This window comes from Leuresthes tenuis, unplaced genomic scaffold, assembly GCF_036924035.1.
Source record: "Leuresthes tenuis unplaced genomic scaffold, fLeuTen1.0.hap1 SCAF_2, whole genome shotgun sequence".
NCBI lineage: Eukaryota > Metazoa > Chordata > Actinopteri > Atheriniformes > Atherinopsidae > Leuresthes > Leuresthes tenuis.
The window spans coordinates 8805298-8832989 of NW_027325356.1; the positions used below are offsets into that span (position 1 = coordinate 8805298).

Sequence of the window (27692 nt, forward strand, 5' to 3'; positions counted from 1 at the left end):
AAATGCAACCTTAATTCTACTTAGATGTAGACAACGTCGCCTCTGCTGCTTTTCTGTAGTACCATATTAAGTCTGATATATTCACACATTGGAGCATCCCAATATTTCACTTTACAACTAATAACACTAAAGCTGAATTTATGCTTCTCTGGTGAGTTGTTTCTCTGCTCCCGTTATAGATGCCTGCAGCTTGGGAACTGATTTATAGTTCAGCAGAGGATTTAACTCGTTGACGGTCGTGATTCTGCTACCTCACTAAATGGATGTGTTGAACAGTTTCAGGTCAAGTTGTGCGTTTATATTACGTCCAAAACAACGGGTTTACCTCTGTTTAAAAGCAAAGTGTGATCAAAAGACAACATTCAGTGAAAATGGCTTTGGGAGATGACAGTATACACGTTTTCGCAAGTTGTCTTCACACTCAACAACTACTACTAACAACAGAAAAATGTAGGAGGGAATACAGCACAGACTGAGCGGCTCAATTACAGCTCTTATTGTCTGCTGCCGTGCATGTAGATGCCACAACATCCCAACACAAAAGCATAAATCTGCCCGAAGCTGCTGTGTGAAACATAAAACAGTCCAAACCACTCATGTTTTAGCCACGTGATAACCCTTCTCTAGCTGTTTAGACAAATACCCACACACCAAATGTTTTTATGGATAATAAGCATCATGGCAGTGGAGCTGAAGCTAGAAGAAAAGAACGTACACTCCCTGCAGCTGCACAGCGTGATCTGTCCAAAGCCATTACCGACTTTTTCTTAAGTGTTGCTTTATTTGCTTTTGTAGCATCTTCGCCCCTGAGATTAACTGTTTTTTCTATTGATTGTCCTCAGTTGTGAAACTGCATAACGCTGATCATGAGTGCGTGACATGCATTTCTAATACAAATGCAGGATTCTGTTCCGTCACCTCATCAGATTAAAGGTAAAACAAACGGGTACAGACAGTACACTTCCTGTAACCTGATTAGATCTGAGGTTTGTCATTTGTGTCAGATTCGATCAGGAAAACCAACCAATAAGGTAAGTCTGAAGATGTTTATTAAACATTTTAATTCGTTTTCTGGGGAAAAAACAACTTCTTCCTTTAATATATCAGTTCATCTTTTACATTTCAGTGTAGTGCCTTCTGGCTGTTTTTAGACCATTTCTCGGTTCATTACAAACTCTACTCTGGTTCAAAGCCATGAATTTCATTACTGATTAATCTCATGACTATTGTCTTAGTACGACAAAAATGAGTCCAGACTATTAAAAAAGTCTAAATCTAACCTGTTTATTCTAACACGTGACACCAAAAGGCAGCAAATCAGTAGACAATGGTTATTACAGGCTGAGCTGCAGGTTCATTTTCTGGCTCTTCTCTATAAAAATGTATATATTTTTAAAAGACCAACACCGTATTTGCCTTAGGAGGCAAAAGTGAAGGACATGTGTGCCGGCAACCATTTTACAGAGACGGGTTAAATGTGGTCCAAATGTGGTTGCCAAGGGGAACTGGACAGCCATTACAGTGGAACCCTGAGGACCCAAATCACTTTTCCTTTAACTACTTGCTAAAATTGGAAATTTTTTTCCAAGATTAGTGGATTTAAAATGGATTTCTTGTAAGTGATAAGACAACAGTGGACTATTATTAGAATTACTCTAAAGGTTTTTTTTTTTTTTTTTAAAAAAGGGACCTAAAGTGATATTTCCATAGTTAAATAGATGAAAATGTGCTCTGCCCAATAAACTAGCCACACAATTCATATATAGTTGAGGAGAATTACAACTACAGCTTTAAATCTCCTAATTGTTCATGCATGCACAGTAAAAAAAAAAAAAAAGAAATTGGACAGGATAACCTTCCAGTAGTCTATAAAGTGAAGCTGCTTTGATGGGAATATGTTTCAAACTAAACCTTTGCTAAACCACTATACATCTGTTTCCACATGTGCCGGCAGCGAGATGAAACCAGATAGATTTCATTTAACGTCAACACAGCTCAACACGAAACATTCCTCTTTCAAAGTGACTGCAGTCCCAGTTGATCATCTTTTTCTGCTTTAGTCTGCAGCAGTTGTGTAATTTTGTGGATGTTCTCTCATTTTACTCATCAATATAACAAGAGAAGCTGGTGTCACCCGAGAAGCAGCGGCTTCTTTTTGATGCTACAGACGACAGTGGATCGTGTGCGTGATTAGGGCAACAGGGACAGATCCTCCCACATACTGCCACCATGCTAGAGTATTGATGTGCTCCGAGGAATTCCCGCACATCACTTCTTCAAAGAGCTCTCTTGGTCTACAGCAAGCTCGGCTCAAAAATGTGTCTTCATACAAGACCTTGACATCCCTACAACATCTGGGATGATGCTAAACTCATCCTTTTGGAGAAACCAACAGGCTTTTTCAAGTGCAGAGAAGAAAAGAAAAAACAATAATCTTTACACTGGCATATTAATCATTTAATTGTAGATGGAAAACCACTATGTGTAAGTTGTAGTGAAAAGATCACCAGTGTCAGGAGCAAGTGAGGCGTGATTGACTAATGAGGTCACATTACTTGTGAGTGGTTGAATGAAGACTGAACTGAAAGAGTAGTGTTAAATACACCAATGTATTTTGCAATTTGACAGGGCTTCATTAATGCAAAAAAAAAAAAAAAAAAAGGAAGAAAAACACAGCTTGAATTGGCCAATAATCATTGGGGCTTTTCTTTCTAAGAACACATAAGGCGACATTTTAAACCAAAAGCAAATGAGACAGCATTTCTGGAACACTCAAGGCTGTTCTGCGCCACAAACGCTGACAATATCTTTATAGCTTGTGCGGGGGAGTTGAGTATAACCTGGGCTCGCATCCCAGGAAAAGATGGATCACCAATTTCTGGCAAAGCAGCAAGAGTGCAACAAGCATTCAGTGTGTTCTCTTTTTTTCTGCTTTAACTGGCAATTTACAAGTCGGAAATGCAATCAATGCTGTAAAAACTAGTGCAGAGTTGCATATCTCTTGACCCATAATACAACCTCACAGCAACTGTCACATACTGTACAGTCAACTTGTTCAACAAAATGGTAGCCACAGGAAATAAAGGAGGATGTGTCCTCATCACAATTCTCACATATAAAATCTATTTTGGTCGACCGTCCAGACACAACTGCCTCCACACATCACTCAAAACAAGCTATCTCTACATATTAAAATAATGATTTAGGAGATGAATCATTCTCCTCAAGCACAACAATAAACTACCAGCTGGATTATATCTAATTTGAGAGTGGAGAAGATGTATATAAACTTCATTGGAAGCTAAATGTGTGTAATATACAGTGGCAGGATAAAGGGAAATAAAAACACTGAACTAGATTTTGCACTGAGATTGAAACTACAGTGGCTCATCCTGATCAATAATTGTTCCAATTAATTATTTGATCTGTAAAACCCCAGTGAATATTAAAATGTGCATTAGAAGATTGAGATAATACAATCAAGTCATCAACAATCTAAAGCATTATTAGTTTTAACAGAAAAATAGCTCATTTTACCATTTGAAAGGATTTATCCATGAAGCAACTGCAGCATTCAACAGATCATTAAAATGGTGACCAGTTTGCATTTCTTTGATTAAATGATGGACACCTCTACATTGTATAAACAGAAATCTAAAAGGCTAAAATAATCAGAATAAGCTTTGCTGTGAAATCCTTAGACTCAAACCAATGAGATCTTTAACATTATATGCATTATTTATTCTTTTCAAATACTGCTAAACCTACAGATTACCAAACTGTAAAATGTTTAAATTTAGTTAATTTAAAATGTACAATTAGATTTTAGGGTTTTATGATTCCAGACTGGAAGTCAGGTCACGTATGTAATTTCTGTTTTTCTGCAGTCCCTCCAGTGTTTCTACAAACCCAATCCGACCCCCCGCTCACACAGTGAGGATCACTTCAAATAAATCTCAAACCTTCTGGAAACACTGTAATGTTTTCAACTACAAAGATGTTGCACCTGTCCAATGATACTAACTGAAGCATGAGGCTCAATATGGATTCACCACTCCACAAAGAAGACATGTATGCATGTGATTCTCATTTAGCAAGCATTTTAAAAACCAAAGGAATGGTTGTGAGTGCATACATGAATAAAACGAGTGCATACACGTGCGCTTGAGTAAACAGCTTCATTCAGGTGATTTTAACTGGTCTGAAAATCTTGATCAGCTACTTCTGAGTATGCCGGGCCAAATCCTTTCTTAGCTTGCTCTCAGCTGGTGTGCAGCCATGAGATGACGGCAGACTTACAAAGCCAACGTAATCCCCTTGTCCTGGACTAATCTAATGCCTTGGACCTCTAAACAAACACCCTTCTTCCACAATGTTTCTTTGATATTCTATCTGAAGCTGAACGGATTTAAAAGGGTGAAATGCTGGTCAGAATTATCCCAAAATACAACAGATCTTTTATTGTTTTTAATGGTAGGTTGATTAATCATAAGATTAATATTAATGATACATATATGCAGATTGGTTCTATACCAGCAGCTTGTTTATCTCAGCCATCAAACATCCGAGTTAATAAATGGGGTATTTCCTTATGTGGCTGAGCTCTTGTGTTCACCATAGCCTGAAAATGTACTTCACAAGTTATGGCTTCTGTCAAATCGTTTACAATGTCTGACAGTTCACAACAAAGCTCCTTACACCTGTTTTCATGATTAGAACAAATTACTGCGACAAAGAGAAAAAAATATCTAATCAGATGAAAAGCAATAGCCTGAGAAAAGGTGGCTGCTTGAAAAGGAGGCAGATGTCTTCATCACAGTGAAAAAAAGGCTGAATTTTCTACTCTGGAAGAAATGGAAAATACCACATTTGCTTTTAAGAGGCATGTCTAACAGGGGCACCAGACCTTCCACGTGTATGAATTCAATTTTGGGGCAAATCCTCCGGGTTTGCCATTGTTATAATACATTCTGAAGAGCATGAAAAGAAAGGGGGAGAAATCTAAAGATAAAAAGCCCTTACATTGAGCAAAAAAAAAAAAATCAATTCAATTCAAGTCAGTAAATAATGCATACAGATCAACCACTCTTGCAGCCTTGGTAAAAGGTTTGAATCATTTACAGGTACTACAAACGAATTACAGTCACTCTTGTAAAACTGTTTTTCTTACTACTCGTACTAGAATAGTTTATTTGTAAGGCTGAATAAAGCACAATTGTACATCATCCAAATAATTTATTAATTTCAGATCCTTTTCAGCCATATGTGTGTGATTGTTTTGTCTACCCTGTAGACAAAACTTCCTGTATGTCACATAAAATCATTACTATCTTCCTGGTCAGGCTACGATGGCTGCATACCGAGCCCTCACTTTGAGTGGCCCTAATGCAGATGTCTGCTTACTTCTTTTACAAAACATGTAATACAACACTACCACAGGTCTGCTGCTGACTGGGACGTTCTGCCAGCCCTGGCAACGCATTACCCCAGACAATCATTGAGTATTTGCTACATATTAGCTAAGTATAAAGCATGACACTGTAAACTGAAGTGTAGAACAACATAAGAAATGGCATAGATTCCATTTAATTGACCTACTAAAACCAACAAAGCACCAATTGAATGGCAAGCATTGCCTCCACCTGTATTAATGGCCCAGGTAGATAAACACTACATCTTGTTTTTTATCACAATATTGATTTTAATACCTAAAAATTTAAACTCGTACCACAAATGGTTCCCCGACACCTGTTTTACATTGCTAAGAACACCTGCTGACACCCGACTCTTTACTGCAACGTAAGAGTTTAATCTGCTTTCAGTTTCGCATCAAATGGCTCTGCAATAAAATTGAATACATTATAAGTACCGTGGCTAGTTTTGTGCAATTAAATTCAGTAATGCTATTGCTCGATAATTTTTCTTTTACCGTGCATTATCACCAATAACTCAAGTGAATGTATTAGGTCCACTGTTCATTCCCGTCTATGCTGAAAATTGATTAGCAAGTTTTATTCTGGCCGCAATATGACTCATGAAAAAACAGACTATTTGAATGAGTGCATTTCATTTTCAGCAGATATATATATATATATATATATATATATATATATATATATCCGTCAACATAATAAGCAAGCCAAACACAAAACTAACACCGAGGCTGTGGTAGTGGCCCTGGAAAGTCTGACTAGAAACAGTAGTGCTTGCGGTTACTACCACTATTTGAGCCAGCTACTGTTGCACTGTGTGACACGATCAGCTTTGCATTGTTAAAAGTAACACCAAGTTCCAGGACAAATCAAAAGCGGTGTTATCTGATTATGTTAAATACTGTCACGTTACCTGAAACCATTTCTAGATCATAGCTGATATATCATTACCAACTATGCTATGGTAGGAACCTAGAGTCAACGCTGTAACATTGCATCACCCGAGTGTTTGCTTCCATGTCTGAGACACTGAACATGGTCAACATCTTTACAATAAGTTCTACTTAAACCAGGGCCCCTCTGGATGGGTAATGACTCATCATCATGAGTAATCTAACCACCACTGTCTGGACGCACTCCTCAGCTGCAATAAACCGCCTAAGAAAACTCAAAACCACATTACCCACAATGCTACCTTCTTAAAATGTTAGCCTCAGCTGTTAGGTAACAATAGATTTGTACAGAATGTTTCTGAATTTAAAGAACGCTTCAATTGGGAATGTTTCTAATTTAGGATTATAAAAATTAGTTTCTAAATTGATCAAATTCGCAACTATACCAGTTAATCTCGATTAAACTTGACAGAATAAAACCTGACATTTTCGTCACTTCACAAGTTGCGAACACAAACATTTGCATGAATTATTACAAATGACGGATCAGCCCAGCCAATCCATCTACTTCTATTAAACAAAGAATGTTTTTCACTCAAACGGTCTCTTGCAAAATAATGCTGGTAACACAGCGTCCTTGAATTTAAGTTTCACTTACTCTTCTACATAGACTTTACATGGAGCCAATGCACATGTTCTATGCAACTGTGAGCAATTATACCATACTTATGTGGCCACATCGTTCATTAATCACCCCCCCCCCCCCAAAAAAAAGGATAGCAAGTGGATTTCTGTTTGTTTTAGTACAAACAGCAGCTTAAGTTTCATATGAAACTACTAATTATTGTAAAACAATTACTTTTGCTAAGATGGACAACAAATCGTAACCAACTGAGGCTTGAAGACGTATCGCAATTGTTGCAGTAGTTACATTTCTGGTTCGGTGCACAGGTATTAATCTTAGCCATTTGACATGGTAGTATAAATCATACCTAAAATTACAGGAACGGGCAAAACAAATGAGGAGAAACATCGGTAATTGAGTTGCCAAGTGATAGTTGTACAGTGGCCACGATAAGCAAAGTTTTGTGCCAATCACATGGCATGTTTATGCAACAACATTTCACGAAGAACAAGGACAAAAGACTAATTCAAAGTCTGGATAGTTAGGTGCAGTTTTTAGAAACCAGTTAACCAGAAATAATTTAATTCTGCAATGTGAGATGTTAACAAACAGGCTGTGTACCACTTGACTACTCCTTAATGTGGTACAGTCATATTCCATGAAGCAGCTCAAACCACAGGGTTAGGTGATCTCATAATAGAATTTAATACAAATAAACAAAAAATTTGATTAAAAACAAAAAACAAATCAATTCTTTTAATAGATTATTCACTTGACCAACTGAAAACGTCAAAATTTTCCCACCACGTCAAAAAAGCCCAACTAGACGTTTTGTGACCATGAGCCACCATTTTGTGAGATTTAAAGTTTCATTAGAGGAGACTTTTCTTTGGAGATATGATAAATAACAAAATGAGTAACACTATTCACACGCTGCTCTTACAGTAGCATCAGAAATGGAAATTTGATACATGTGCTGAGCGTGAGACGTTTGTGAAAAACGTTTCATTTTCAGTTTGTCTTGAGGTCTACAAATATTCCACTAAGGCCCCCCTGGGGCCCCCGGTACCCAGCTTGAGAAACACTTCCCTGGCGGAATCTGCAGCTTTAACTGTGCCCGACTAATATTTCCCCATCACGTTTAATTTCCAAACACTGAAAGGGGGCATTATTCGTGTAGACAGGCATGTGTTTTCTACAGTTAATAAATGTCATTGTCCCCGAGGCGACGGCTAACTATCGCGTCCCTCCAGTTAAACGATTGTAGTGAGCAGTCCTTTAACGTTACTTACATTTAGCTGCCTATTTTATATGTATTCATGGTAAAAAGAAGTACAAGAAGCTAACAGAGCTAACTTAGCTCGGTGTAATGAGCTAGTGTGACTGTAACGTTAGCTAGCTGGCACAGTGAAACAATGAGCTCAGAGTGCAGTCAGTCAGCCTTGGCTAGCAGCTTGCTGCTGCATGCTGTGTTGGCTACATGGTGTAAAGCTAGCCTGCCTGCCTTGCACGCAAGGCTAACGTTAAATGGCTAACGAGTCGTAGCACTGTTAACAATGAGAAAATGGACCAACTTACCGACTTAACTAAACACTCCTATTCCAAACCGTGGTCTGTCCATGGTGGTGTGCGCTCCATAAAAATAAAAAACAAGGATAAACGAGACTGAATTAAAATAAAAACCTCTACAAAATGTGAAGCGCTTGAAACCAGTGGCAACGCACTCCCCAAGACATCCAACACAAGAGGAGGGGAGGCCAGCGATTCACTGGACTTCTGCCATCACACTTCGAGACACCGTCCACAGCGAAAACAGCCGAGGCGGGAGCGCATTTTTATCGCTGCGGTCTAAAGCCCGACACAAGTCCGCTGCTCTCCCGCGACCTTCCTGCAATTAATCCAACAGTAAATAGCTTTCCATCCAGGTTAATTCCTTCGTATTCGCCGTTTCTAGTCGAGCACCGTGCTAAGTCTTCGTGTGGGAACTGATACAATGTAGTCAACCAGCAGCAGCGGGAGCGGTTAGGAAATCCAGGACAGGCGCGTGCCTGACGGATTGAACTGCACTCCACGGCGCGCGGGCGAAATACATGGAACTGGATTAACTGCTATCTGCGTGGACTGTGATTTAAAGGGTCTGGTTTTCATGGAGGAAAAATTCACCAGCACAACCAGGTGCCACGAGACGAGGGCTTTTGTGTGGTGGAGGGGGGCAGGACTGCTTCCAGGATTTTAGAAATACTGAGGTCACGAGTTCAAGTCCCATCCATCTCCAACATTTAAGTTTGTTTCAAAGATTTGGCCACAAGGTCTTAATTGAAATTCTGCTTGGAAATTCTGTATCTCTTACCTCACAGGTTTATTTGGCCCAAAACTCGTCAAATTGAAGCACAATAACATAACAAATAACTGGAATATGCTGATAAAACAATGAACAACTTTTTAATTGTTAATCAGAAATAAATAGAAACAATATTTAGTGAATAACATTTTACTAGCTGATATAACAATATATTAATTGTGATTCTGGCTACAATCCATCGTCATAATTTTTGATTATCTGTCAATTGCACCATCTATCAATTAACCAATTGTTTTGTCTACAAGATATTTAAAAAAATAGTACAGTCAGTACCTAAAAATCAAAATACTAATTAAACAATGACAAACAAAACCTGAAATATTTATTTGTTGTGTGAAAAATCTCTTTTGTTGGGATGTTTTTTTTTAAATTCAAAATGAAGTCATAAATAGGTTTCTCAACTTTAAAAAGCCATCAGGTCTGTAGAAGCAAACATTGATAAGTGGGTTTTATTTCAATCCAAGTCTGCACATACAAGTCTGTACTTGTATGTGCTTTACATAAGGTGGTTTTGATCCTGCTTTTCCTCCTGACCTTTTCCAGAGACTAAGTGGTCGAACAGTCCATTGGAGCGCACTAACCGATGACCTACAGAGCTTATCTGAACTGATAAAGCGAGTGTCATGCTGGAGGAGAGTAAACACCAGTCAAAGGGGATTTTTCACAACCTGGCAACCTAATCACTGTTGTCATCAGTGGATTATAAATTATCAAAAAGCTTCCATAGGGGATGAATTTCACATTAATAAAGCTGTTACTTAAAACATAGACAGCTCATATGTATGGTGCGTTATTAGAAAGTGGCAACATTATAACTATCTATCATAAAGATTTCTCAATGGATTTAGTTCAGAGAACAGGAAGTAAATGAGCAGCTTGTTTGAAATCCTGATTGCACACACACAAAAAAATCAATGCAGGGGTCAAAACTTGATATGTTTAAAGCAAGCTGGATTCGTTACCTTTGCAACTGCCTATGCCATGTTTTAATATCAGTGAAAGGAATCTATCAACAAACAACCGAAGGGGGATTTCTCAGAGAACAATGAGCCATAAATAAAGCTATCGACAATAAGACCTTTTCATATATGTCACAGTTCCAGCTCTCACAGCTCCACAAATAACCTTTCATGTTTACCAGCTTCAAACGCTACGAAGGCTTTAAGTCGTTGTCTCGCTCCGGCGCTGGTTTCCCAGGCAACAAGAATATGATAATGTTGCCTTTGACATGACAGAAGGAATCATCTCGCTAACAAACAGAGACAACAGGCACAGGGAGGGCTTGGGGAGAGGCAGGGGAGGGGGCTGAATTAATGGACTCATTTTCACACAGAGGGAAACGCAGCAGCAGCAGCTACTCACCATCCTCCATCTTCCTCTATTGCCTCCGAAGCATTCCTGCTGGCAGGCACACTCTTGCTTTCCCCAGGGAACATCCAGCCTCCATTGGAAAGCTAAATAACAGTCGGCAGCCAGCAGGGACTGGAGGGGACAGAAATCTGATGATGGCTGCCCTTCAAGGCTGCGGCTCCAAACCAAGTATGAGCTTCACACCATCTTAAACCTGAAATGAACAAGCTGTGTGGATGCCATGTGTTTTCCATCACTGAAAAAGGCCTAATCAGCCAGCCGTGTGGAAATCACAGAGGGGCTGGCTCGATTCATGTGATCATCTTTCCATTACTCTATAAAAGAGACTGTAAAACCCTGAAGCCTGTCTCAGAGAGACTTAATCTTTAGCACTTTTTAAAATGTGTCGAGTAACACCCATGTAGCACATTTATATATGGCAGGAAAATAGTCATTCCCAAGACTGACACAGACTACTGAAATACTGCAGAAGTATTAGTTGGTCTTCTCATTTTACTCACAACTGTGATCCAACTGAAATTGTCTGCCATGAAATTTATGATCCCCAGAGGATGAATCACAACTTCTCACTTCACCATGAGTTTAAACTGCTTGTTTGAGGGGCAACCTGGTCCCCAGGATAAAATGTTGTCTTTTTTTTCTGTTTCTAGAACCCACAGATGTACGAAATGTCAATGTTTCTGAGCAAACGCTCTAAGATGAAAAAGCCCTATCCTGCCCTATGAACAAGGCTGGTCATTGTTTAGAATTAAGCACCGAAAACAACAAGTTAGATGTGTTTTAGCTGAGAAACATTTTAAAAATCCTAAACCTTGTGTTCTCAAATGGTGCTGCACGAGTGGCAGCCGGGTGCAGGCGCTATGGACATATACATCTTTCTTAAGCATGTTCCTGAGATTTTCTAATGAGCTTTTTTTCTGTGAAAACAACGATTTTTGAAACATTTTTCTGTGCCGGTCTGAATGCTGTGCTGCTGGAATGATTTCTGCTGGTAATTTTGGCACTTCTTCACACCCATTATGATGCATAACCATGGCAACAAGAAAGTTGTTTGCATGTGAGAGCTGCTGATTGAGCTGTCCAAAGCCCAAGTGATAAGACCCTAAATGCAGATGAGTTGAAGAGAAGACGTCAAGGGTGCAGGGTTGGAACAAAATGGGGAGAAAGAAGGAGGAAGTTTACGATTACTTCCCTTGATCATCATGGGGAACGTTAGCGACTGGTGGAAAATGGACAAGCTGGGAACCCTGAAGAGGATACTACAGAAATATCTGGACAGCAGCATTATTACTATTTTTTTCATCGAGACATGGCTGCAGGAATATCACTAACACCTCTTTTCTCAGTTTCGAGACTACATGGGCAGAGAGAGACTGCAGACAAAGAGGTAACTGTTAAGGAGGAGAGATTACAGTGCTTGTTAACAACAGACGGTGTAATCCTATACATGTCACCGAGAACGAATGTCTCTGAATCATGTTGTCTACTAAGCGAGTTCTCCGAGTTACCTGGCAACACTGTGTATGACATCATTACCTAAGATGGTGCAAAGCTTAAAAAACAACACGCAAACCCACTGATTGGGATTTCTAAAGATTTCTACCACACCCCTCTGTTTGTCAGTTGCTCTGGATTAATAAAATATTATTGAATTGAATTGAAAAAGCAACATCCTTCTATGGCTACTTTGCTCTTAGTTTTTGTTTATGAAGTGAAATGTCCCATCAGCTTGAAATTACACGTTTTTGGAAAAGAACAAGTGCTTTCAGAAGGTATTTTAGAGGTGACTGAATGAACAGTCTTCAATCAATAAGATCTACGGAATGAAGGAAGTTGGTAAAATATAACTTTTGCCCTCAGACAAAAGACTAAAAACACATTTTCCACAGAGAAAATACCTTTTTTTGCTTTCCTTTCAGTGAAGATATACAGTCTAGTTGAGAAATGAATGCTGGTAAAGCAGCAACCTCAAGAGCCTCTTTTGTGTTGCAGTTGCTGTTTATTATAACTGTAGACTGCATGTCAGGAATGAAGTCAAAGCAAAAGTGTTTTAAACCTGCACTTTATCTGAAGACTGCAAGGTTGCAAATAGAAGTTCTTTCATACAGAAAATCTTTTGGAAAATCATTTCTCGCTTGATTTGTGACATCAGAAGACATTTTCTTGATGAGCCTGTGGTCTTAATCACTAGTTTCACACCTCATTTAATTGAAGATGAAATCCAGATTGTTGGTTATGGTCATATTTAGCATAAAAATAAACAAGAGTATGCATTAGGGCAGACAATGTGGTTATTCACAGGCTGCTGAGGCAGAGAGAGTACATTATTGCCACTGTTAATAGTATGGCCCATCAATCATAAGTTGTTTGGTTTCAAAGATGGCAATAGGCAAGTCTTTTAATTTAAGGCTCTAAAATGGGAATCCACAAACCAATGGATGATATTAATAGTGGCTACTTAGTTTGGACAGTCTTAGGTACAAGATGTGGTTTAAAGACATATTGGTTGAAGCCAGGGGAAATGTATTCTCTTGAATCTCATAAGAATCCAGGGTGAAGGGTGAAGTGTAACAGCTTTTGTGCTCCCTTAGCTCCAAGTTTATAATTTGTTTGATTCTTTAAAACCTGGACAACAGTGTTTAGTTATGTGAGTATGTTGAAGTGTTCGAGTAAGTTAGTGTAGCCTCAAGTTTGTTCTTTGGCCATTACGACGCTGGGTTTCCAGATGCAGAGCATGACAAAGATCATTTAAATTGGTGAATTACTTCATGGCAACTCGTCCAATTGCCGTAAACATGAAAATCAGCTGTAGAGAGCAGAGCCATTTTTGTGTTCATCTACAAATGTGTTTATTCTAGCAGCAACATTAGCCATTTTAACACGGTGGTCTTTAGGGGTTGGCTGTTTGAGCAAGCCTTAAGCTCCTTCTTTGAGCAACTGTAGTTTTTGGCATTTCCGTGTTGGCTTCTTTTTTAGCCTTGGAAGTTGCCACTCGGGTACACATTACATTTTAATGACATAAATGAGTTTGCATTGAATATTTCAACAGCGTCACAGAAAGACTAGCTTGGCAGCACACTGTGTATGATATCACTCCTTATTCACCACAGTGTGCAGTATGCTTACCTTGTGCCATTTTAAACAAGTATCTTAAGTCAGAGTGTAAACTCTCACAGTGGAAAGAAAATAGCAGTTTATGGTGTCAAAATAACACCAGAGCGATTTTATGGCTGCTAAGAATTATGCAAAATAATAGGTCCATCATTTACAGTATCTATTTTATGGGGAGTATAGATAGAGTGTGCAAGAGATTGAGATGGACAAAGAGATGTGTAGCAAACACCCGTGAGGGTCACCTGCTATTAATGTTTCATGGATGGAGGGCAGACAATAACTATAACTCCAGAGAAATTACTCTTCTTTAACATGAGGTCAACCAATAACCAAGAATTATTCAGACACAAAAAGAATATGTTGTACCTCGGAGCAATCCCAGGTTAAAACATGTTACCTGAATATCACAAGAAAAGGTTATTACAAAAGACTGTGAGGTTTCATTTCTTTTTTTTCTTCATGGATTTCTCCGCCTTTAACACACGATCCGTGCCACTCCACTGAAAAAAATTAGATCAAGCATGAAAGCAGTGACATCTTTTACTGTATGTTCTAAATTAATCTGAAACGTCTTATTTAGGACAAACTTGGGTTGTGACCCAATTAGTCAAACAGTAATCATGCCACAGTCATGAGGCATCTGCAAAAGTCATTTAACAAGACTTTATTTTCTATTTCGTGCGGCTGTAATGTGTTGTTTTCTGAACGTGTTATTTGGCTGTTTCTCCAAATTTTGTCACAAATCTCCATTAAATTTCAAACAGAAAAAGAGCACAAATGTAAGCCTATGGCTAAACCAGGTTTGCATTACTGTCACCACATAGTAATATGTAAACAGTTAATCCCGGGAAATCATGTTATGTGTCTGCCTGCTCTGAGAAAACAGAGGCCTGGAAGGGACTACTTTACATATTCAGAGCTTGACAAAACACTATGCTCAGATATTTACACTTACTGACGGGAGAGGCCTTGAAGACAGGCTCTGAATGGAATGCGGCAATATATGAGACACTGTGTGATTTCTTGATGGGAGGTGGGGGGGTTTCCCTGGACATGGATTTTACCCTAATGTGCTGACCCATGAGTCACTTTAGTAATTTCACTGTGTGTTTCTGTTGTTTCTTTTTGGAAAATCGATGTAGCCATAATTCTAAGTGACCTCTTAATATATTTGTGTGGTTACAGATAGCCTCATTCACTAAGTCAAAAGGTCATGGGCCATATTGATCACTTATCAGGGGATCTTTAGAAATGGTGGCAAATGAAAGCCATTTGCTATGGAAAATCAATTTTCAATTGAATTTATGCATCTGCTCTCCTTTTGAGGACTCCTAAAAGTCAGCTTTTTTTCTCTGAAGAGCTTTGCTCTTTTCTTTGCCTGTTTTTCTCTGATCACAATCATTTATGGAATTTATAGATCAGATATTAACATTTACTCAGTAGCAAAGAGGTCGCAGCACTTTGTGAACTTAGATCTCTGAGAATATAGACTTTCGAAGGTCCGTGCACTTCCATTCTGCTTTGGGGATCCACCTTTGGACTGAGATAGAGACACAACAGAGATTGAAGGAGTTGTACTCATTTTAAGCCCAATTTCTACATTCAGGTCAATAAGACATTCATAGATAATAATCAGAAGTGCTTTATGCAGCCAAACCTTCAGGACTGTGAACAAACGTATGTGTAACCACTTTGATATTTTAAGGAAACTCTGGAAACAGCCAACCTGACTCTGTCCAAGAACACCATAAACCATCTACCACCAAAATATAAAACCCTCTTATGTGTTTCTGTTTACCAGCTGCTGCACGTTGTTCAACAAGACTATTCCTTATATTTATCTACAGTGTAAAGTTCTGAGGTCAGTCTCTGCTGATTGAGTGAAAATGTGGGGCACTGTGTGTGTTTGAGATGTTGTTCGAGTAATGAGGGCCTTTTGAAGTGGTTTTACTGCATCAAATCCTGCTGTCAAATTGTCTTAAATGAGCAAATATTGACAATATCCTTTCCAAAATATTTCCTTTGTGCAGCCACCCCGGCTCGACAGGCAGCGCTCTGTGACGGATTATGAGATGGATGAGCCATAAGCTGCTCCCAGGTTGTATTGTTCCCCAGCCTGCCACCACCTCTTGAAGTGCTCCAAAGCCTAATTCCTCTTCCAGGCCTGTGAGGATGGGGGGATGGGACCTTGTGCCCTCAGACCAATCAGTCTCTCAGCAAGCACACAAAGGTCCTGCTGCTTCAACAACTGGAAACTTGGCTTGATGGTGAGGAGGGCAAACTGTTGGACTGGAGTCAATTACATTTCATTTCAATCAGGAAATTCAGCTGGGCATCTTTTTCAGCCCAAATGATGAAAAGCCACATTACCCTTTTTCTAAAATGTCTGATTGAAATTTAAACCTCAGCTAAGTGGATGAACGCTGGATGGTGACAGGGATTTCAGCAGGAGTTCTTACTCAGAAACAGGTGGCGCTCAAAATTGGATGATGCCATGCTTGTTATATTGCTTCATCTACTCTGATTAGTTCCTCTCCTCTGTTCACCAGCTTCATTAGCAGCGGGGTGGTTGGTGTGTGATGTAGCAGAAGCTTCATGCTGCGTTCCATTTGCCGCTGAAGCCGGAACTCGAAGCTGGGAGTGATGTCACACCTGAGTTGACCATGTTCCAGTTGGAAGTCAGCAAACAAATAGGATTAGCTTATTATTGTGCTCACACACCAGGCTGACTGCTATTAGCAATACAAGCTGATAAGGCATTATTTTGTGCATACAGACACAGCAGCGATGTGCTCACTGATAGGGTTTGGACAGTAATATGTGCGTGACTAATTTAACAAAACACTAGGTGACAGATGTGCTAATTAACAGTTTATTACTGGAGCTACCATCACTTTTTAGTGTGTGGGGCAGCCATGTTGGATTTGGAGGTCAGGGCTGGTGAGGCTTGCCTACATTTCTGAGTTAGAACTCCAACCTTGGAGGGTTAATTTCTCCACTTTGATACTGAAAATTCTGACTTCTGACAGTTACACACTTTCCATTCGTTCATTTTGTATGACTTGAATATTGTGTTTATAGGACATAAGAAGAAAAAACAAAAACAAAATTAGTGTGTTAGCTGAACCAAAACTGAACTTTTAAAATGCATGTCGACATATATTGGTCTGACAGAAACTGTGTAAAACTGAGGTTCTCAAACCCAGACTTACACATCCAGATAATGTAGTTGGAAGTCAAGCTAAAGTTCCCATTCTGAACAGACAAGAGGAAGCAGGTAACAACAAAGATCGCCCAGCTGAATTTCCAGTTAAACTGCTCTCATTCGCATATTTCTGTGTTTCTTTTGTTTCTTCTGCTTTAACGAGTCAGAAATCATCGCTGAAAAGCAGCTCATTAAGACCACATGTCAACTCACGTTAGCTTAAAGCGTTTCCAGACTGTCTGCTCACGATGTGCTCCCACAGAGAAAGTTAGACGCAGCAGAATGACTTGAATCTATTCTCGCACAGTCCATCTACTGAGTTGGACAAACTTAACGCCCTCTCCCCATAACGTGATTCCCCTCTCACGGATGTAAACTGTTGCAAGGATGGTGGTCCGGTTAAATGGCTGGATTGAGGTGTACCGGTAGCTCGATTTAACTGTACAAGTTGATAGTGTTTTCATTATCTCACTGAGGAGACACATTTTTGTAGTTTTGAAAGATAAATGTTGACATTTTTACCACATCATGTCAAATGTTTTCAGTCCATCAGACGGACACTTTGACTACTGAGCCATACTGTTGTAATATGTGCAGACCGTTGTTTGACATGGTCTTACTGAATTAATCAAGGTATTCCTATTTGAAAGGCAGCATAAGTTTCTCCAAAACCTGTAGAATAAGTTTGGCATTCATGGTGCCTTCTCAGATATGCACCTCCAACCATCACTGTAACTGGTTTTCAAGCTGCGTGCTGCCAACAGGCTTCATAGTACCTCTTCTCTTTATCACAGAAAACTTAAAATGAATTTGAATAATCGGACCACAGGGCAGTTTGCGTCCACACCTCGGCCCTTACCAAATACGCTTGGCACGGGGGAAGTTGGTGTTTATGGATCTTATTTTTAGGATAGAGTTTTAATTTGTGAATGAACTGTATTCACTGACAGTGGTTAAGAAATGCTCCTGAGCCCATGCAGTGAATATCCACTACTGGTTTTAATGTAGCGCTGCCTGAGAGCCTGAGGATCCTCACCATCCTGTACTGATCTTTAGTCTTGTCCCATGTGGACAGAGACTTCTGTGGATTCTTTGAATTTGATAATCACATTGCAAGGTGTGGATGATGAAACCATTGAGAAACATTATTCTTCAGGGCTGAGCTTTTAGTTAAGTGGAATGACTCAGTGTCTTTGTCTTTGAGCTTCTTTTTTATACCCACTTGTGGTGCAATTAAAAAGAAAATAGGTCAGTTTCAACATCTGATGTCGTCTTCGCTCTATGTTCAATCAAATACAAAGTTCAATCGACTGGCAAAGAATTACATTCTGCTGTCATTTACAATTTCCGCATATTTTTTAGTAAAAGGGTTCGTATGAACTTTCCTTCTTTTACCTTTGATGGCAAAATCAATATACCTCAAATCTGAAGCCAGAGCCACTGCAGCTGCTGGTTAACTTTGCCTGAAGACTGAAAAGGAGGCATCAACGACCCTGCTGTTACCCAGAAATTAAACATAAAAACTTAAATGTATGATACACTCCCGGATTTATTTGTGGCTTTGAGTGGTTGCCAGGTATCCTGCAGAGGCTCCTGGAAGTTACTGCTCCCCGCCAAGAACTAGTCTGGCACATGGACCTCCATATAACAGCAAATTACCACTTTAACACTTGTTTTTTTGTTTTTTTTGTGAACAAACTTCTATTCCAGCTTCACCCAAGAGAGTGAAAAAGCACGTGTACACATGATTTCCTGCTGCCATTTCAACCGTCGGTTCGGCCTTGTTGACGCTTTTCTTCAACATAAGTACATCACATCATCTTTTGTGCAATGGAAAAACCAACAGCACATGATCTCATGGTGTTTATCTAAAGAGGCTTAGTAAAAACTGCATGTGCTTAATTGTTCAGCGTAACAGCAAACAGCCCTGTTTATCTGAACTTGGATGTCTGTTCCCATCCGGAGAAATGCCCCCAATCAGCAAGACAGAGGAAAAGGCCACCCACGGGGCAAGTGCTGTCATCGCTGATTCACAGGGGCTCAGTTTAGTAAATTCTTAGGCAACCTCTGACAAAAAAACCCACCTTCTATTGAGGATCTTTACAAAAGAGTCCTCTTACATTCACTGGCTGGGAGATTACCAGGAGAGCTGGTGCAATTATGCGTTCTCATGCTGAATGGAGTGGAGCAGAGTTGTGGCTAATCTGCAACTCAAACAAGAGTAAATCTAAGCTAATCAACAGTGAATTACAATGCTAGGCACAGGCAAAAACATAACAACCCAGGATGGGTGTGTGTGTGTGTGTGCGTGCTGGTGAATCACACTATGCTTTTCAAAGCATGGTGAAACACGCCCTCAGGCTTGAAAGAGCTTAGTCAAAGAGCCACTCAACACATTTGGAGGGAATAAACACAGCAATGCAAGGAGAAGTGAAATGTTGAAACACAAAATTACATGGCACATGAAATTCATCAAACAGAGCCAGTCACAACAGAGCCTAAAAAGACCTTGTGTGCACATGTGTGCAGTCAGTGCACCACAGGGTACGGGTAAGTTTAGCGATTCTCAGCCGGGAGAGGCCAACATCGCACCCACCCCGTCAGAGCGATGCTACCTGAAGGCTGTATTAAAAGGGATCGCATACACCAAGCAGACGTCTACAGCGTCAGTAAACAGCTGCGTCTGTTGTACAACATCCTCTCTTTATTGGTTTCAAAGGCACTGAAAGGTGGGAGACACCACTGACGTACAGAACACAAACTTAATTGATCAACCTAATGTAATACAACAGTTATGACGTAAAAACATAGTGAAACATTTGTGTGAGGAAAAAACTAATGTCTGAAGCTGCTTTTAATCAAAAGATTAAAGAGGATATTCTCTGTCTGACTGCCTTTTTTTGCAATTGATGTTAAACCTATTTTGTGTGCCATTCCTGGAAAAAACAAGAGCCATTACAAGGGGAGTTGAGTTTAGTTTGACTTAAGCAGTAGTTTTACAAAGAATCGATCTTTTGGGAGAGTTTGGATCCAATGGAAGCGATTTTCTAGCTGGTAATGAAGGGAATTCACAGTTGATATGCACAAGCGTCTGTGCTTGTAATGGTCTCTGCATTTTGAAGAATGTAAGAGGAGGAAGTGAAAAAAAAAAAAGGTGCTATGTGTGGTTTTTTTCTACTTATAGGTAAATGAATGCCACAGTTCTGTCTCTCTGCCCTGTGTATTTGGCTACGTTTGTTTACCCACTCAACCATCGCCATTATCTCCATGATCTTGTCCAATGTTTTTCCTTTTCCCTTCCCAGCCATTTCTGCAAAAAACAAAACAACCCTCATTTGTGCTGCATTAGAGAGCATGAGACAGGTTCATAAACCCCAAGTTAAAACCGGTATTCTTAGAAGCTGCATTGAGGTTAATGTTGCTCTCATACTGTGGGAAACGATCTCAAGGCCATGTGCCAGCATACATTTGAGAGCACTTTTACAAACGAGCCCGCAGAGCTGCACATGTGCACATTAAACTTACTAAGACATACGGTTTAAAAAGAGACATCAACTGCATTCGCTTCTAAGTAGGTTCAGAATTGAAAACAGGTTTAATGTGTTGTTGTGGTGAGCAGGGAGCACACACCCAAGCCAGATAACAAATGCTGTTTAGACTGAAAATATCCCTGCGTCCAAGTGTTACCCTCAGTGTCGGCATGTTGCTACATGCTCAGAGGGAGCAGACGAAATTCCATCCAAGGTAAGTCCAAAAGTCTGAGGGCTTATCAGACGGTAGTTTAGGCTTAAAGGAAGGTTTTACAACTGAAAACTGAAAAGATATCATGGTATCAGTGATGTGTTAACAGTGAAAGGTATGAAATAAGCATGTATCTGCATGTAGTGCAGTGCTTGGTGCTGTTGGACTGCAGTGTTGAGTCGGGTTCAAATACTTTCCTCATGCATTGTCTTCCCCTTTCTGCCACACACCCCCTCCCCTCCCCCCATGCTGCTGTAATGAAATAGTCTCATTGAAACTAATGACAAGGCTGTGTTTTTTTTTTTTTTTTAACAGAGTGCTATTGTCGGTGTAAATGTGGCCTTAAGTGTGAGAAGGGTAATGACAGGCCTGCCTCTAATGAGCAGGAAAGTCGAACAGCATTTCTCCTGCGGCTGCCCAAGAATAAAGCCAAAATAAAACCTGATGGGGTTATTCATCAGAAAAAAACAAAGACAACGTCTATTTACTGTGTCATCAAACAAGTTATTTTCATTTTCACAAATCAAAACTGCACAATAAGAAAACCAGCTTCAGGTTTCTTTTAATTTTGTGCAAACAATCATAAAGAGAAGGAATGCTGTAGATATTTGTCAGAGAGATTATAGTATTTATTTATCTTTGTAATGGAGACTGGACCAACACCAGTATAGATTGAGACCAATTTCTTTTTTTCTTAGAGAAGATAATTTGCCATGTTCCTCCAGCGTCACTCTGCAGCTGATGGGACCAGCCCCTTCTTGGCACCCTGGTGGTAGTGACTCTCCAGCTTCCCTGTGAGACAGAGGGGGAGGAAGAGAAGGGAGGGGAGAGAAGAGGAAAGGATGAATCAAAACACCATCAAAGGGACAGAATGACCTTTCTGAGAGCTCAAGGCCTGCTGATTACAGGCGGCCTCGGGTTGATGCACAGAGACAGCGAGATGATGAAGTAAAAGACCAACGAGACCTTTTATTCCACAGCAAAAAGAGATTAGACCACAGCTTTTGTCAGTAGTATTTCATGTTAAGTTATTCAGCGCAGATGTAGATTCAGTACAATCAAAGGTCAACAAAAAAACAAAGAAAAAAAATGACAACATACACCGTTGACTACAATAATACTACTGATACCAACAATATTAATCATTATAATATGTATAACCCCATGGGACTTCACAAAAAACTGTATTAACATCCTTTATTTCAAGGGTGATGGCAGACGCACACGTGCTACCACTAAACAAGTGCAGGTAGTATCGGCATCTAAGCGTTGCACAAAGCACATTGTAATGTTTGGAGTTTAGGTCTCGTTGTTGTTGAGATCATATTGTGATGTGATGAAAGCCCAGTTTACAAGAGTCAGTGGACGACAAGACAGCGTCATCGGCGTACAAAAGAGCAAATTCCAGTCGGAAATGAAGTTTTGTTCATTTGTACAGAAATGAGTAAGATGAGGGTGCGGCACTGATCCATATTCAACACTTTTATCACGTAAAAATAAAAAACGTTTTTGCACGATACGAAAAACAAATAAAAACAGAGGAAAACTTCCAAAGTTTCGACTGTTCGCTCATTTTTCGGAGCACGTCATTAGATTTTGTTTCCAGAGACAGAGGTGAAAACACGACTGTAACGTGACATATTTTAGAAATGGACTTTTGGGATATTTTGGATGGATATGTTTGGTATTCAACATGGTAGTTTTAGTCTATTTGAGATAAATTTATTGGCTGTATTTGTTTTTTAAAGAATCTGATCTGTTGACGCTGTTCTGATTGCTTTCTTCACCTCTTTGCAGAAGTACAGTATGAATAATTAAATCACCATCATCATGTTACTGTATAGCAGCTGTAGCCTGGAAGTCTCCAATGATTACTGATCATGAAGACCTGAGAGTGCAAACGTTGGTCTGGATGAATTAAAGCAAACTGCATAGAGATCCTTACTTATCCATCTGTATCCAGTGATCAGCACCTTAATTATGGCTCTTGATGAGCAATGCCTGTCTATTAGACTAATCTGTAACCTAAGCTAATGTCCATTTAATTAGAAACCTATACTGTACAACCCCAATTCCAACAATGTTGGGATGCTATGTTCTATTGAGAATGAAATATATATTTTTAGATTTGAAAGTCTGTTTTTTATTCACACTTTACATCTTTTTTAGAACTGGGGCAGCAAATACATGTCATTTTGTCCACCCAGAGTTAAGAACAAGCTTTAAATGAATGATAATAACAAATCAATAATCACAACAACCAATTTTATTTGAACCAATGTGCAGCAACACACTCAAATCTGCCTGAAATACACTGAATACAACCATCCAGAGTATGCTGGGAAGCAGCAAATACTAAGCGCTATAAGCAGTTTCTAATAAACATTACACAACACACTCATTTATCACTCATTTATCTTCACTGACGTATCTGAGGAATGTTAATATCTGTGCATGTCTATAAGTCTACAGAGAATGAATCAGTGATGGATTCTTTCATTAATCCATTGGATCCTGTTGCTGAAACAGCTCCCGCACAGACTTGCTCATTAGCAGACATTTTCAAGCCTTAAAAATCCCACTCTTGTAATCATTTCCATGAGTAACCTGATGCAAAACATTTATGTGAGACTCAGATGAGAATGTTTGCAGAGACTAAGCAGCTGAGAATCTAGAGAAGGGATTTTAGCAAGTTGCTATTTATATAAATGCTCGTGGCTATGGCGTGTCAACAAAACCCCCTGCAGCCACCGACCAGAGCTGACCTCCTAATCTACCCTTCCTGCAACCCATCTCTGCCAACGCAGCTTCACCAATATTAATTACATTTCTCCATTAGAGTTCATCCTCACAAACTATGCTCGACTGCTTTGTCCTTTTCTGCAGAACAACCTCCGCTGGGTTTCGATAACCCGTGTCGACCCAGTGCTTAACTGCAAAGCAAATAGTATGTCGCAGCAACACACTCAAGCCTCGTGTTTGTCAAGCCGCAACATTAGCTGGCTGTTTTCCCCACAGTTGAGATGGGGTGGGGGGTGGAAATGATACAAGTGTGACAGTCAAGGGTTGTGGTTGTCACTTGTGCTATCTTTTCATGTTGTCACATTATGGCTGAACTCTCGTAGCAGCATAAACAAGGTGTTTAGCAGAAGTGTTGTTTGCTCACCATTTCCAGGCCTGTCTGAATGGTTGTCAGTGTGTGTCTGTTCTGCGAGAAGTGAGCGCTGCTTAGGCGTGGAAACCTCTCTGGAATTTTTTAGTGAATGCTGCCAAAGGTTTATCCAAGATTACTAAAATGATACATTCACCCTAACCGGATTGCATGATAATTTTAAAAGGCTTTTTTATAACATTGAACAGATGATGTCAGGGGAGAAGAGCCATTTTAGCGTGTATTTTAGGGGGAAAATAAATATTAGATGGTAAGAGCCCAATAACTGTGTCATAAAACCCAGAGGTGGAAGCTGTACTCAGGAGAGCCGGAGTCAGAGTGGTGTTGTGCCAGCATAAGCGGACTTTTTCCTCCGGGAACTAACTGGTTTTGTCCTCTCTTGATTCCTTTGGAGTATCGTGCGAGTTAAGAGCTGGAATCAATACTGTGGAAAACTTGCCGTGGCAATTTTTCTTGTCAAGACACAGTGACATTTCTGTGAAATGCTGCATATCAGCATACATGAAAACAAACTATTATCAGAGTCAAAACAAGCACTCTGGGAATGAGGGCTTAGCCAGTGTCAGCACAGTTACCCCCTCATGAATACCTATCACAGTGAAAAATTCAACTTCAAGGACAGCGAAGGACTCTCTAATCAAAATGCAACGTGTGAACAAAGTTATCGAGCCGCTTTCTGGGAGGAGACCTTAGAATACCGTCTAGTTATGTCACCTAAATTGCATTGTACCTGTACAATGACAATAAAGACATTCTATGTATTCTACTCCAGTGATACCAGTAGCGGTACGTGACTGATAGCATATAAGATCAGAAAATCTGCTATGTTTACATTTAAAAAAAGATTTTGAACTGAAGTTTACTATAAGTTGTCCACTCAGAGAGGACCCACTGATGAGTCCTTTACCCACCTGGAAGCAACATAACAAGCTGAGAACAGAACATTGGCATATCACTTTATTAAATTTTCATGTTGGAGGGTGAAAATGTCCAGCTGACAAGGAGCAACATTATCATTTATTAAGTCATTGCCACCTGGTGAACATGAGTTGAACAGTCACTCTGTTTGTGTCTCCAGCTCCTGAGTTAAGTGGCTCTTAAAAGGCTTTTCATGCTCCGCTTGGCTGCTCAGCCGCGAGGCCTGTGTTTAGTTAAATTTCGCCATCTTCACCAGTCTGTGAGGGTCCATTCGGTCCTTCTGTGGCCAGTCACGTATAGATAAAATATTTTCAAAAGCTGCCAATATATGTGCCTAAAATCAATCAAACAAAAGACAGGTGCCGCCGTTCACACCTTTACAGTGTGCTGTCGACATGCAGCTGACCCAAATTCTGATATAAAGAGAGTCACGTGTACGTCTGTGAAGTCCCCATCGGTATGTGCGCTCATACATGGAAAGTAGTCAGTAGTCATAGCTAGTCACTTTCAACTCATTTCCAATGGATTGTAGGTGCTACTCGACTTCAAGATGCTTCTATCTGTTGTGTTATTCTGCAGGGAGTTACCATGCAGCATGTGCAGCATGAAGAGTGGCCATCCAGCTGGGGAAACCTGTGACTGGATCTGAGTGCATAAGTGTTGAAAATCTTTTAGGCTGTAACAGAGATACAATTCGAATGATGATTCTCTCTGACCAATCATCTTCTAGTGTTGTCACAGCTTGCATGGTCTTCAGTCGGGGTGGTGCTAAAAATAAAGTACCAGGTGCTATCCACGGTGGAACAACAAAGGACAGGTGAGTCGAGCTGTCCCATGCGGTGGAAATGTGGCAGACAGCTTTACTTTGTCCAGAACGGAGTTCATTTCTGTGGCTGAAATGGCACCATGAGAGCAGTGAGAGTGAACCAAAACAGTTGAGGCTGGAGAATCAGATGAGATAAAAATGTCTTAAAGGACCTGCAAACCCTGACAATTGGGCCCTGTGGATGCACAACTACAAGTGGCCTCTTTAACATAGACATGGTTGCTGTGTTACTATAAAAAGGTTTCATTTCAGAGGCTGTCACACAAGAAATTCGACATATATCTGAAGGGGGGCGCTGGTATGGTGGAACACACAGACACTTTTCTGATTCTGTAGCTGATTAACTGGTGCGCTATTTAGTGAGCGTCGGCCACATAATGAGGAGCTTAGCAGCGTGATCTCTATGTGAAAGGGCTATTGAGTATTTTTGATGAGAAAAGGTCAAAATGTTGTCTTTTTTTAATCAAATTAAAGGCAGCAGTTTAAGAAGTGTCCTTTGGGTAATTGTCAGAACTTATTGAAATATACACCCTGAAGCAAAGCAAGGAAAAAATGAAAAAATGAAGGTTTTGTGCAAAAAGCCGCTGGTAACTAAGGACAACGTCATGGCGCACAGAAGCTGGGTCAGACACATAAGAACCAGGAAAGTCAGTCCAGCAATGTTAAATATTCCATGTGTGAAAGCGACTTTTGTTAATGGCTCAGGAGCTACTGAGCTGTCACATTTCGAAAATAGGTGCTGTGGAGTCGAGAGAGCTGGAGGGAATGCAAGCGAAAGAAGAAGGGGGAGGGGCCGAGGAGGTGGGTGGAAGAAAACAGAGAGACAGCAAAAAATGAGACACAAGGGATGAGGAGAAGAAGAAGTGGGGTGGGAGAGGGAGTGAGGGGACAGCAGTGGAAGCACAGAGAGGGAGAAACAGAAAGGCTGGACCATCGATTGGCTGAGATAATTTCCCATTGATTGCTGCACTGTTTGGAGATTGCTGGAGAGAGGTTTATTGCCCACACTCTGCAGCTGGGGAGAATGCCATAAAATAAGCACAGGTTGTCTGCAGAGGGCCAGCTCCATCACCAAGACCGTAAAACACACACTGAGCCACACAGACATTCATACGTTCACCAAGCTTGGAAACTCTCCTTCCATATTAACAAATATGACTGCATGCATACTATTCCCATTACACATAATGGCAGAGCACAGCTCACTGCTGATGGAAAGCGCTCGCACATAATTCCGTGAAAAATCCAGGGCCAGCATGCAAAGAGTATTTATTAGACTGAAATAGAGGTCCACTGACATCCTCCCAGACATCAATAACACGCAGGTCCATCAGCTTCCTTGCAATAATAATCAGAGGAATAATTGGCTGGTTGCTGTTTCTCTTTCTGTGAGAGTAACTACCCACACACTGAGGAATAAAAAGGATGAATCCTGTATCCTTATTGCAAATTTTTATTAAACACAATTCTCAAAGCGCCTGAATAATAAACCTAGAACAGCTATGCGTACAGTTTGCACTTTAACCACATGTTGACACACCTTCTGAAGACACACGCTGACATGAGGAAATTACTTCATGCCTAAATATGATGACACAGAAACGGAAAGATAAAATAAGCACCTCCAGCTCTGTGATTGAACAGTATCTACATAAGAAAACTGGCCCACGATTAAGAAGTTCACAGTGAAAAGTCTAACCATCAAGTTCAAACACTTATTTTGAGAATCAGAGGTGTTATTTGGAGTTTAATTCTCCTCGTGAAAACAAATCTCATTTGTCTGCCTTCTTACATTCCGTGCTAAGGCCAAACATCCATATAAACTGTCCAAAACTGTACAGTGGAATTCTTCAACTTAGCTCAAGACCCATCTGACTAGAAATTATTTGTAGAAGTGTATTTGATGTCTATCTATCGATGGCATCTCTAAGTAAACCGACACACTTCTATATATGATCAAGTCTTTCGGTCCCCGCTGGCTCCCCAACACGTCTAACTTTCCTTCTGGGGAATGGACTGAAGCCTCAACTCTG

The 27692-nt window shown here is 40.1% G+C and overlaps 2 protein-coding genes across 2 annotated transcripts in view; both read right to left on the bottom strand.

Annotated features, from left to right (window-relative positions):
• The window catches only part of znf609b (zinc finger protein 609b), a 75264-nt gene extending 66297 nt beyond the window's left edge, over positions 1-8967 (bottom strand). The window contains exon 1 of the mRNA XM_072380101.1: positions 8529-8967. The gene's annotated coding sequence lies outside the window, so the exon portion shown is untranslated. The remainder of the gene's footprint in view (positions 1-8528) is intronic.
• Positions 8968-21289: 12322 nt separating this feature from the next.
• trip4 (thyroid hormone receptor interactor 4) overlaps positions 21290-27692 on the bottom strand; it is a 92787-nt gene continuing 86384 nt past the window's right edge. Inside the window, exon 13 of the mRNA XM_072380102.1 lies at positions 21290-21535. Coding sequence (XP_072236203.1) covers positions 21471-21535 — 65 coding nt within the window. The 3' untranslated portion in view covers positions 21290-21470. The remainder of the gene's footprint in view (positions 21536-27692) is intronic.